The sequence below is a fragment of the Mauremys reevesii genome, linkage group 1, assembly GCF_016161935.1.
Source record: "Mauremys reevesii isolate NIE-2019 linkage group 1, ASM1616193v1, whole genome shotgun sequence".
NCBI lineage: Eukaryota > Metazoa > Chordata > Testudines > Geoemydidae > Mauremys > Mauremys reevesii.
The window spans coordinates 234,696,529-234,710,377 of record NC_052623.1 but is presented as its reverse complement, the minus strand read 5'-3'; the positions used below and the strand labels follow the sequence as shown (position 1 = coordinate 234,710,377).

General features: G+C 40.1%; 1 protein-coding gene across 1 annotated transcript in view; it reads left to right on the top strand.

Moving 5' to 3' along the window:
• The window catches only part of ATXN10 (ataxin 10), a 171,621-nt gene that overhangs the window by 77,894 nt on the left and 79,878 nt on the right, over positions 1–13,849 (top strand). The window contains 2 exon segments of the mRNA XM_039520427.1: positions 2,439–2,519; positions 7,892–8,057. Of these exon segments, the coding sequence (XP_039376361.1) occupies positions 2,439–2,519; positions 7,892–8,057 (247 nt within the window).

The following is a 13,849-nucleotide window of genomic DNA, read 5'->3' as shown; positions in this document are numbered from 1 at the left end:
AGATAAAGTTCATTCTGGCTGTGAGGTTGGACTCGTATGCTGAAAGAGGTTTTCATGCTGCTAAGATGCAGATCTGTTTGTTCCTGCCCCGCTTCCTTGCCAAAGAATGGCCACTTGACTGGCAATTGCTGATCAACTTTGATGACACCTAGCTAGAGGTGTCAGCTTGTCAAATGTCTTTGAAAATCTGGTTTACCCAGACTTGTGTGGTGAACACATTTCAGACCTCATTTCAGCTTTGTAACTGTACATATGATGTTGCTACACACATTTCATCATGATGTTATTGACCAGCAAGTTATTAGTTTTCAATGACACTTCACAAGGCCTATTTTGTACAAAGATTATTACAGTCGTATGTAGGGTGTGATTATAGGGGTGCAGTCAGTCATAATAGTGTGTGTATGCATAATGGGGATTTAGGTGCATGACTTCCATTTTGCTGAGTGGGAGTTGTATACTAAAACCATGTAAATTATTCCATTACTGTGTAGAGATTTACTATAGCCATGCATATGATCAGCACTTGTACATAATTGTTAAATGCATATTTACATAATATATCATGATTGTATTATCATAAAATTCTGTCACTTGTTAAACTGCAGCATAGAGTCTACTATACATATTACTTCTATCTATTGTGCTTTCTTCTTTTGAGGTCCCAGATTTCTTTACCATCACTTCTGGTCATGCGTGGTTTTTAAGTGCAGCTACAGCAAAAAGTTTAAGCATATATAGCTTTCTTACCATTACTGGTTGCCTTTGGGGCCATTGAAAGAACTCCCATTGAATATCATGGCACCAGCATATCATCATGTTGTTGATTGATGGAGATATCAGATCCTCACAACTATGTCTGCTAACCCAGGCTAGAAATGTCCTTTGCAATATTGGCTGTGCAGAGCAATAAGGTTCAAGGGCCCAAAAGTCTACTAATTCCAGCTTGCTGTTGGAAAAGTCCTGTGCAAACTGACATTATGAAAAAAACAACCCAACATTTTAAATCTTGTGTCTACCTACAGTGGTACTGTTTTCCTCCATTATATGCACAAATAATAATGAAAAAAAATTCCATTATAAAATGTGGCTCCCCCCTTCTCGCCCCCCCCATCTCATTTCTCAGTAAATAGAATGTGAATCATGGGTTGTGAAGCCCATAGATGTCACGGGACCTTGTACTCTTCGATTGCTCCAGACTTGGTTGAGTTTTTGTATTTCAAACAGACCTTTTATTAAGGCTGGAGCAGTTTCATATGATTGCCAGGGCACCTATGTATTGAATACACAAGATGCTGTGGATCACCCCTGCAACTTTTATGCAAAGTGGAGCAAAGGAGAGGAGGGAGAGTTGGGAGGAGAGGGAGTTGGCTGCCTTTTTCAGTAGTCCCATGTTGTGGGCTTCAAGATATCCTGGTTTTGTCATATGACTCAGTCTAATTATTTTGGATTTGTAATCAAGGGTTGAATAAAATGTACTGTATTTACAGTAAGTATATAATGCAGCATGTTTAAATATATATATATATATATATATATATATATATATATATATATATATATATATATATATATATATATATATATATATATATATGTAGCATGCTGTCATTGCTGCTAGAAATTTGATTTGAAAATAAACATGTTCAACTAGTTTGTTTGCAGAGCCAAGAATCTTGATAGTGAATATGGTGAATTTAGTGAGGTCCCCATTTTACAGTATAGTTGGTGCACATAAAACTGGATGAGTTACTGGTACAGGTAAGGCTTAGAAAGTCAGTCTGCTAATGTGGGCATTAGTACAAAGATAACTGTACCTGTAAGTCACTGTCTGGCAGCTTCCAAATGGTAGTTTCTAATATTGGTTTAAGATCTTGTTATACAACAGAGATGTTTTCTTGGTAACCCGAGAATAGTATTTTACTGCTTTATGTATGAAAAAAATCAGTGTCCCTTTGTGTTTGAGGAGTTAGAATTTTTTAAGAGAAAAAAGAATTATGTAGCACAATTCTCTTGATTATTTGTTAGGTTTAGAAGCTTTGCTTCTGAGATGAATGGTATAACAATTTTCAATCTTGGCTTTTTGCTGAGGTCTATAAAGACTTGGATTGATGTTTTATTACTTGAATTATGGTAAGATTTTTCTTTTCTATAACTGGAAAAAGACTTGTCCAGCTTTCCTTCAATTGTTTGAGTAAATCTGAGTTGCACTGATGCAGATTGGTCTGTACTCAGTGGAGGATGTGTTTAGAACATGAATAATTAGGTATGTTGACTGTTTGTATCAGTTAGCAGGTAACACTAGTAACATGAAAGGAGCCATGTACTAATTAAAATTACAAACATCCAAAACAGTAATATAAACAGACATACAGGAAATGTGAAATAACTTCATTTTCACTGTAAAACCAATAATGCTTTTTTCTTCTGTTCTTTAGGTTCTTGATTGTTACAGACCATTTGCTGAAGTGTCCAGAGCTGGTAAAAGCCATGTATGCCAAACTGAGCAATCAAGAAAGGTAACCCCAAAAACCAATGTGGCTTTTAGTATTTAGCATTCCATATACAGTATCCTGTTCACATGATTGAAAAACTGTGTGGTTTCGTAGCTGGCACATCATCTCTAAATACATGTTTCTATGTCAGTAATGGTTTTAAATTGGTTGGTTAACATTACAGCTTAGCCACAACTGGCAGTGATTTATGTAGGGTTGCAGAATCCAGGTTGGCGCCATTACTCAATAAAGAAATACAAAAAAAAATTAAAGGCAAGATTTCATACTTGTGCCTTGATTTCATAAGAGCACCGCACCCTGCTACATTTTAGAGCTGCATTTGAAATATGCTCAGCTGTTCGTACCACAGTTGCGATAACTAGAAATTAAAAGGAAGTCTGATATAATGGATTTACTGTAGTTGGTGTGCTTCAGTCTGTTCAGTTGAAAATTATAGACATGTATTTGCTTATGATTACTTAATTTTTTAAGATCTTCATTGCACATTTGAAAACTTTTGAGTCTAGAAAAAACAAAACTAGCATATTGCATCTATAGAGACTCTGGTTTTTACAAGGGGATAAGTATAAAATTTACTTAAGATTAGAATTATTAACTCTTGAGAATCTTGCAGTATAAGCAGGGGGGAGGTGGTTTAGATAGGAGAGAGCCTGAGCTTCTCATAGTCCTGTGCACTTTACATTGCATATTTTTAATCTTATTAAAAGTTGCCACTATCCTTCCCATTACCATCAGTGGGACAGAAGCCACAAGACTGCATGAAATTAGGTTGACCACCATCTCCTATCACTTTTGTAGGTGCAAGATGCTGTAGAGGTGGCCACCCATCTCTTCATTGTTTTCCATGGGACTATTGTCAGGCTACCCTCAGGGAAGATGGCAGCTCCCTGGGCAGTATGAATTGAATGTACCCAATATGGTGACATGTGCCTAAGTCTGCAGATAGCCTGCAACAGTAGCTCTGCATGGTCTGAACTGCCCATCTATCTCAGCTCTGAAAACTAATGATTACACTTAAATGTTTGTGTTAACCACTTCTCTGTTGATAATTGTTGCAGAAACATCCAACCAGAATAATATGCTGAAAGATTTTCTTTAAGAGCCAGTTGAAACCTGGAGGCATTTTGCCAAATTCCAGAGACTTCCCCAGCTACCCTCAAAAATATTTTGCAGAAATTTTAATAGAAACGTTCCTTTAAAACAAATTAGTGTAGAACATGCATAACACTAATTAGTTCTCTAAACTAATTGCATGTTAGAATTTTTTAAATCTAAAGTGTACATATTTACCATGTTTTTTTTGTTTTAAGGAAAATCCTCTCCTTCATACCGAATCTTTTTATTCCAGTAGAGATCTTCCAGTTGCCTTTAATCTTTTTCTATTCTCTTCACTCTTAAATTAAGAACAAACAAACTTCTATCAAATACCTGAAGGTTGGTTGGTTGATTGGTTTTGTTTGTTTGTTTGTTCTTAATTTAAGAGTGAAGAGAATATAAAAAGATTAAAGGCAACTGGAAGATCTCTATGAGAATAAAAAGATTCAGTATGAAGGAGAGGATTTTCCTTAAAACAAAAAAAACCATGGTAAATAACTGAGGGCCTAACTTACCTTGCAGAACCTTTATTACTGAAGATGCATGAGAAGGAAAGATCTGAGGTTAAATTCACTGGGCTGACAGTTATCAACTTCTTTTTATTTGTCATCTTTTCTCATCTGTTATCTTCTTGTCTTCAAACAACCCCCCAGCTTCACCAAGCTCATCATCAGAAGCAAGCTCCCCACAAACACAGACACACCAACTTAAAGCAGCATCAGCCCCTTCCATAATAGATGCAAAACTTGCAGACATATCTCCACTGCTACAATGATTAATATTCCCCACAACACACTTTTCAAGATCTCTGGGTCCTATACGTGCTTGTTACAACATGTGGTGTACCTCATCCATGCCACTAAGAGCTATGTGGATGAAACAAGACAATCACTACATACATGAATAAATTTACACAGAAACACCTTATTACCTATGGACCAACACTTTTCACAAAGCAATCACTTAGTATCTGACCTCTTAGTCCTTGCTTTCAAAGGAAACCTCCACAATACTTTCAAAAGATGAGACTGGGAACTTAAATTCATATCTTTGTTAGATTCTAAAAATCATGGACTCAGTAAAGACACTAGATTTATGGCCCACTGACCATTCTTTGTCCTATGACTGCAGAAGTGTTAACTGCCTATTTCACCTTGAATTATTTCTGGCAACGTGTGTTAACTCCTTATGCTTAATCTGTTCCACCTTGTATTTAGCTGTGATGCTTTGAAAACTTTTCCCAGACATGAAGAACAGCTCTGTGTAAGCTTGAAAGCTTCTTTTATCAGCAGAATTTGATCCAATAAAAGAAATTACCTCACCCACATTGGCTCACCTTCTCTCGATATTTTCTATATCAAATATGCTCAGTTTACTTTCATAGAACTCTACAATGCTATTTTTTTCAGAGTGTCTTTCAGAGTAGAATTGACATCATCCATCTGAAAAAATGACCAGATTTTAGACTGAGGAGGTTACTGAATTTAATACCCTCAAGCATATGCATGTCTAAGGAGTCAAGTCATTCATAGATTTTTATAAACAGAGGGAACTATTACAATCTGACCACCTGCATAACGCATACTATTGAATGTTCACCCAGAATAGCACCTAGTAATAGCTATGTTCATAACACTGGTGGTTGCTCTCACTTTTAATGCTATCGTTCATTTACAAACTCTAGAAGGCAGCACTGTGTTACATTGATTGTTGTGAACTCTTTATGGTAGTGGTTGCATGATGTCCTTGCCAGTAAGGTGACATCAGGAAGAACTGGGTTCAATTTGTATTGGAAAAGGTTCAAATTATGTTCATGGCATAGAAACAGAAGTTAGATAAAAAACATAAAATACTCTTCTGGAAGGTTACAATGATAACGTGTAGTAATCACAACAAGCAAGAGTCAAAGCAAGCTGCTCCATGAGACAGAGGCACAGTCACTCTGCCCTGTTTTAGGTTGGCCTTTTCCAGAATGATTCTGCACACTTCTACACACAACCCCCTGGCCTTCAAGCAAGATCAGGAACCACTCTCTGTGCCCCACCCTGTTCTTAATCGGATGGCTTACAATTCCAACACAGTCCTCAATATATCACAGCTAGGGTGACCAGATAGCAACTGTGGAAAAAATGGGATGGGGGGCGGGTAATAGGCGCTATATAAGAAAAAGTCCCAAAAAACAGGACTGTCCCTTTGAAAACAGGACATCTGGTCACCCTAATCACAGCTGAGAAGAGAGCCACAAGAATAATTCCAGGTCCGAAAAACCTGCCTTACAGTAAGAGACTTAAGAAGCTTAGTCTATTTAGCTTATCTAAGAGAAGTTCAGAAGTCACTTGATTACTCTCCTAAGAACCTACATGAGAAGACTTCTAATTATAGACATTGCCTTAATCTACCATACAAAGACATCATAAACTCCAGTGGTTAGAAGTTGAAGCTAGACAAATTCAAACTGGAAATAAGTTGTATGTTTTGAACGGTGAAGGTAATTATCCATCACTCAAAATCTTTGTAAATTGAGATTTGAAAATTTGAAAAGATATGTTCAAGTTCAACCCAAGTTTATGGACTTGAAGCAAAAATGACTGGGTGAAATTCTATAGTATGGATTATGCAGGTGGTCAGATAGTTATAGTTCCCTCTGTCCATAAAATCTGTGAATGACTTGACTCCTTAGACATGCATATGCTTGAGGGGCATTAACGCAACTAAACTCAGTCTAAAATTTGGTCATTTTTTTCAATGGGTGATGGTAAACCGCTTTTAGCATGGTTGCCCCAGAAAATGGGAATTGACCAATTATTCACACAGAGTTGGGGACATCGGGCAAATGACTTCTGGTGGTTTGTAAATGGGGAAGTGTGGTGGGAATGTGTTCCCCCTACCTTAACCTTAAATGGTACACGTATTCTGTGATGGTGCCTCATCAGATTTATAGTGAAATCTATGAAGTGATCCATATCCAACAACCTCCTATCTTGTGACCACCCCATCTTATCCCCAATGTATGGAGTACAGTTCCCTACCACATTCATTAAAAGGATTTTCACAGTCCCTTGAGTAGTTGCTTAAAACAGGCTTCATTGTATTAGTGAGCTGTCGAGATTAATTCAGGAAGAACTGCCTGCCTTTTACCTTGGTCAGTTGTTTTTTTGGGGTTAATAGAGTTGTGACCATTCTTTTCCACAGGGGAAAAAAAATCTCTTTCCCCTTCATTGTGACAACTCACTTGGCAAATTAAACTGTGTGGAGTAGTTCAAATGCAAATTTAATTTTGATTTTAAATGTCAGTCCTCACATCTGAATTGCAAATATTTGAGTCAAAAGAAACTCTGAGCTTGCCCTTGAATGTGCTCAATAAAGAAAACTCTTTCAAGATGAGAGAATGACAGTAGAAACTTGCTAATCCACACTCTCTTCTCAGCAGAGGTTTAATCAGGAGTGCTGCAGTGAGGTGTCATATTATGAACACTTCTTTATTCCTTTTTGTGTGTAAAGTTTGCATTGTGAATTGATATATCAGAAATAAAACCAAACTATAATTATCAGAGTAAATGACCAAAGTACATTTTATAATAAACAGCCTTCTTATTGTTCCCTTACTTGCTAGTTCAGATAATTCCATAATTTTCAATGGGAGTTTTAATGATTAATGTGGACTAGAGAGTTTCTACAATCTATCTAGTGGCAATTATATTACAGTTATATAGACAAAGGTATATTTTTCCCCTGATTTATTGAGCCCACTCTCCCCTCAACACACACATTTATTTGTAGTTTTCTATCAGGAAGGAGGGAATTAGTAGAAGATTATATACACAAAATAAAATGTAAATGAAGGGGCAGGCACACTTAAAGGGATGCTGTCAAGTAGTTTAGGTTGTGTATATGTGTTTATTCTGTTAAAAATAACTTTAGAGATTTTTACATTCTTCTCTCCACCCTCCCTACTCATTATGTAGCATGTGCAATAACAGTAGCATTGTCAGGCACAAAAGTAGACATGAACAGGCTATTTCAAAAAAAGTCAGTTTGACTAGACCTTTCTGGCTAGGCTGTCTCAGTTGAACGGTGTGCAAAAATTATTCAGAATGTGTGGTGAAAGTTAATTGCTGTCTAAAGCTCCTTTGCATTTTGAAAACCAGACATGATAGTACCACAGGTGAATTTTTTTAATAGATACAGTTTTTAACTATGTTCATTTAATCTATTGTTTGCCTTAGTTGGCTTTGTAAATTTAGTTAAGTTACCTACTCCTTTATTCATTTTAATTTCAGGATTACTTTGTTAGAACTGATAATGGCCAAAATAAGTGAGAAAAATTCAGTGAGCAGTGAGGAAATGGCAGTGCTCGTGAATGATGCTGAATTTCTTGCAAGCCTTTTCCAGGAGAAATGTCATGATGTGCTCAAATTAACTTCCGCTGCAAATACAGAAGATGAGGTAAGACTTCAGGAACCAGGGCCGGCTCCAGCGTTTTTGCTGCCCCAAGCGGCAAAAAAAAAAAAAAAAGCCACGATTGGCACTTAGGCAGTAGCTCTACCGCCGCCTCTTCATAATTCGGCAGCAGATCCTTCCCTCCGAGAGGGACCAAGGGACTTGCCGCCAAAGATCCAGGTGTGCTGTCCCTTCCCATTGGCCGCGCCAAGCACCTGCTTGCTGTGCTGATGCCTGGAGCCAGCCCTGTCAGGAATACTGTGTTCGAATCTGAAGTTGCTAACGTGGGCCGAGCCACTCAGCCCGCTGCCAGTCTGGGGTTCCGTCCACTGGCTCCTGCTAGCCAGGGTCCCGGCTGCCGGCCCTGCTCAGCCCGCTGCCAGTCGGGGATTCTGGCTGCCGGCCCCTTGCCAGTTGGGGTCGCAGCCACCGGCCCTGCTCAGCCCGCTGCCAACCTGGGGTCCCAGCCCTGCCCACATAGAGTGGGTACCTACCTTCTCCCTGATTCTGGCCCATTCTCACCCCCCCCCCCCCCCCCCGCACTGAGCTGAGGGTGAGGGTGCACTGAGCACAGGGCTGGTGGTGAAGGAGCAGGTTGGGGTGCAGGGTCTGGCCAGGAGCTAGAATGAGGGAAGGGGCTCAGGGTTGGGGCAGGAGGTTTGGGTGTGGAGCGCTTACCTGAGCATCTCCCATTTGGTGCAAGGGGTGCAGGTGGGAATGTGGGTGTGTGTGTACAGGAGCTCCCATTTGGTGCTCAGGGTGGGGGTGCAAGAGTCAGGGCATGGGGTGGGGAGGGCTGCGTATGTGTGGAGGGTGCAGGAGTCAGGGTATGGAGTGTGAGGGGGCTGGGTATGTGTGGAGGGTGCAGGAATCAGGGATGGGATTGTGGGGGGGGATTCAGGGGGCTGGGGTGCAAGGGGGGTGCAGGGATCAGGGCAGAGGGCTGGGATCAGGGGGGTGCTCCCAGCCCCCTGCCCTGAGCGGTTCACGGGAAGGGGCTGGAGGGATACGCCCAGCTCCTACCCCCCCTTCCCTGCCTCCTTACTGGTCTGAGCAGTGAGGGCGCTGGGACTGCTCTTCTCTCCCTCGCAAGGGCCGTCGACGGCAGGGAGGGGGAGGAGGTGGGGCTTGACGCAGCGCGCTGGGGGAAGAGGCGGGGGAGGGGGAAGCTTGGCTGCTGGCGGGGCCTGCCGTACAGCAGCTGCCAGCAGGACCAAGCTTGCTCCTGCCCCCACCAGAGAGAGCGGTAGGCGGGGAGCGGAGAAGAGCGGGTTGGGTCAGGTAGCCTTTTTAACGGCACGCTGCTGCCTGCCGGGGTCTGGCTCAGCCCGCTGCCGGGGTTCAGCAGCGGGCTGAGCGGGACCCGGGCAGGCAGCAGCGTGCCATTAAAAATCGGCTTGCGTGCCGTCTTTGGCACGTGTGCCATAGGTTGCCAACCCCTGATTTAAGATATGTAAAGTATCAAATGCAGCCATTTAAAAACATCTTATAAGTAGTGAATTTTTAAAATGCAGTTGGCTAATTATAAATATGATCTCTTTCATATTGTGATTTAGAGTTTAGCTTTCGGGTGTCTTTTTATTTCCTTCTTGTGCTGAGGAGGGAGGAGTGTTCAAGAGGGTCTCTTCCGCCTTGTCATGCCCCATAGTGTATGTTAAGAAGGCCTTTGCCATCTTGAGGTAGATTACTCTGCTAATCTAGCTTTTCCTGCATTCGTTTGTGGGGGATTTCGCTTTCACCTTTCCATCCCATTGTATACAAGTATGACGGCACAGCTCTAATCCAGCCTCCATAAGTACAGACAGCAGTTACCCCCATGGCTGTAATACCCCCTGACAATCATGGGTAATTAATATAAAATGCACCTATCACAGGGAGAAGCAATACCTCCTCTGTCTTAACTGTCTCACCCTATGTTGCTCATGGAATGTCAATTGGTATTGCCCTCAGATCTGGGTCTCTCTGACCTTCAGCTAGCTTTTAATGCTTTTTTAATACAAACACGTGAAAAGCCTTTTACCCTGTGAAGATTGGAAAAAATGTGTTACCAAGCCTACATTTAGCAAGTATCAGAGAGGTAGCCGTGTTAGTCTGGTTCTGTAAAAGCAGCAAAGAATCCTGTGGCATCTTAGAGACTGTTCAGTTTGGCCTATGTACATAGCAGAAGGGCATTGCTGGCATATGATGGTCCTGTGATGGTGTTGCTGGTGTAGATATGTGTAGATATGTGAGCAGAGTTGGCATCGAGGTTTGTTGCATGGATTGGTTCCTGAGCTAGAGTTACTATGGTGCGGTGTGCAGTTACTGGTGAGAATATGCTTCAGGTTGGCAGGTTGTCTGTGGGCGAGGACTGGCCTGCCACCCTCTACACCAGCAACACCATCACAGGACCTAACCAGATCAGCCATACCATCACCGGTTCATTCACCTGCACGTCCACCAATGTAATATATGCCATCATATGCCAGCAATGCCCCTCTGCTATGTACATCGGCCAAACTGGACAGTCTCTAAGGAAAAGGATAAATGGACACAAATCAGATATTAGGAATGGCAATATACAAAAACCTGTAGAACAACACTTCAACCTCTCTGGCCACACAATAGCAGATCTTAAGGTGGCCATCCTCCAGCAAAAAAACTTTAGGACCAGACTTCAAAGAGAAACTGCTGAGCTTCAGTTCATTTGCAAATTTGACACCATCAGCTCAGGACTAAACAAAGACTGTGAATGGCTTGCCAACTACAGAACCAGTTTCTCCTCCCTTGGTTTTCACACCTCAACTGCTAGAACAGGGCCTCATCCTCCCTGATTGATCTAACCTCGTTATCTCTAGCTTGCTTCTTGCTTGCTTATATTTACCTGCCCCTGGAAATTTCCACTCTTGCATCCGAAGAAGTGGGCATTCACCCACGAAAGCTCATGCTGCAAAACATCTGTTAGTCTATAAGGTGCCACAGGATTCTTTGCTGCTTTTACATTTAGCAAAACACTTTGTAACCACTGCTGCTTTCTTGAGTTCTCATATATATTACATCCCATGGTACAATTATCATCTTTAACTCTCTGACTTCAGTTACTTCTACTCACAGAAAAGGAAAAAGCATATTTAAAAAGACTAAAAATCTAAACTTGGAAATTACGCACTTTTTTTTCTTTCTTTTTTTTTTTACAAGTCATAACCAGCTTCTTTCCAGCAGGAGGAGCACCATACTATGTCAAAATTGTTGGTTTCCAATATAATAGTGTAGTTGGAAGAAAGAAGTACCTTGTAATTAAAACAATGCTGCTATAAACTAATTTATTTAAAAAAAAAACTTTAAGAACAAGCTTCTCTGATCTATTTTGAAATGCAAATGATAAAAATCATGCCTTTGTACATTACTGTTAAACTGTATTGTAGCTGTCTGAAACTTGTGTTAGAATATTTACAAGTGTACAAGAACTCAAGATATACTTAAGTATATTGTGTTGTATGTGGGAAACCTGCTTTTATAATGCTCTCAGAAATCCCTCTGTGAGAAAGTGGTAGCTGAGTGGATAGCAAAACTGGGAATGGGAGAGAGGTAGCCTACAGTCTATCCATGGAAAATAGTCTTTCAAGTCTATCCCAGGAGAATTTATGAAGTTAGACTAAAAAGGTCTTTCAGATAAGTGAAAGAAATTGACTCCTACCAGAACAGATGGCAACTTGAAATTAAATGAAAGGGAAGCAAACTGAGAGATTTCCGTCAACTTTTTATCCTATTCAGTAACTTTCCAAGTAGTCTGTGTTTTCAATTCTTAAAAAAAAAAAAAAAAAAAAGCTTGCTTTTTACAGTAAAAAGATCTCTGTTCAGCTTTAAGGTGAGGTAGACCAGCATTCTCAATGCTCTCATAGTAGGTTGCCCTATCTAGCACAAAATTAAGTCCCTCTTGGATGTAAACGCAAGTCATTTTCAGTTTCTTAATCTCATTATCATTGATCATTTACTGCCCTGGAATTGGAGTTGCAAATAAGTGAATAAAAGAAGAAGATTGGCAAGAATAGCTGAAAAATAGTTTCTCCACAGGAGGGAAAAATCTTGTTAAATCCATAAATATTGTGCCTTGTTGTTTACTAAGAATAACCAATAGAAATTCAGTAGTCTCGGTATTTTTGTCAATTCTCCAAATATTTGAATTTTTGCCTAAGGGTTGTACCATTTTACAAGTAATGGGATAGTGCCTGCAAAGAATCAAATTTAGTATTTTTCTTTAAACACTATCTTCTGCAGACAATGTACATTCTATCCCAAGCCAATCAGAAGTTGATGTTATGCAGCTGCTTCATAGCTAACATTAAAATTATTTTATTTTGTTTATAAGCCTGTTTTTTAGCATTCCCACACTTCCATCAGCTTCTATCCACCAGACCTGAAAAATACCAATTTCCCTCAGATTTGCATGCCTTATTTTGTTCCTGGCTAGAGAGGATTTTTTTCTGTGTTGGGAAGTTTATTCAAATTCAGAAAATAAGTTAATTTTTTTTACCAATCTTTTCCTGTTTCAATTTTTTAAAATATTCCCAATTCATTTTGGCTAGTCAGATCTCCAAAATGAATTGGACTACAAACTCCATGTTTTTGTTTTGTTTTGGTCTTATAGAGTATCTACGATGGGTTTTTTTTGGGGGGGGGCGGGGAGGAGGGGTTACTAAGTTATAGAAAGTGTACTTTCTACAGAACAAAGATTAAAATATAGCTTGTATAAAAATGACACATTCCCCCTATCAGGCCTTGCTGTAGCAATTGTTCCTCTGAGGCAGAGGATGAAATGGTGCATGGTAGGTGACGTGCAGAGGTGCAGGATTCTGGGAAGGGATACGTGGCAGACAATGAACCAGGAAAGATATGTTTCAAAAGTGCTAGTTTCCAAACACCTCTTACTGATCTCGATAAGAACTGTTGGGAACTTGGCAGTTTTGCAGATCAGGCTACTTATTTTTTATACCTAAATAGGTTCCTACATCCATAACTGTAGGTTCCTTTTTTTTTAAAAATCTTTTACCCATCAGATAAGCACCTCCTTCACCCCCCCAAAAGGCAAAATGAAGATATGAATGTGTGGTGTACATTAGGTAGGGCAATAGGGAGACACCTGCCAACCATTGAAACCACCTGAAAAGTTTTGCTTTATGCATACATATACACCAACAGCTCAGATGTCAGCCAAACAAAACTGTACCAACAGTCTTTGCCGACAAAATACTCCTGAAAAAAGTGGCTTAGAGTAAAAGTGTTGTCACAGCTCTCACTAGAGTGTTGCTTGAGCAACACATTATGTATGTTTGTGTGTAATACAATATATTTGCACATACAATTGTCTTTAAAAGTACTGTGCCAATAATACTATTTACAGATATCTATAGATATTTGTTTGCCCTTCAGTTAAGCAGTACATAAGCTTTTATTATGACTACAATTTATACATACATTAGCTGAGAGTTTTTCAGTAAAACTACCGTGTCTCAGTACAAAATGGGAATGTGGGATGAAAACGTTACAAATAGTGTGTCTCTGTCATTGAAATACAGTTGCGACTGCATTTCACTAAACCACATAATTATTCAATGAGATTGGGTTTGTGCTGGTGAAAGCAATGTATAAAATAGTTTAGGGCTACGTTGTGTCTTGGACTACATGCCAATGAAAGGAAGCAATGGGAAATAATTTCCCTTCCATTCCAGCATGGGCTAACTGGATCATGAATCTGGCAAGTAGACAGGCAGGTGCTATGTGCCTGTTGACCTGTTGAGCAGGTGAGCAGGGAGGAGTGG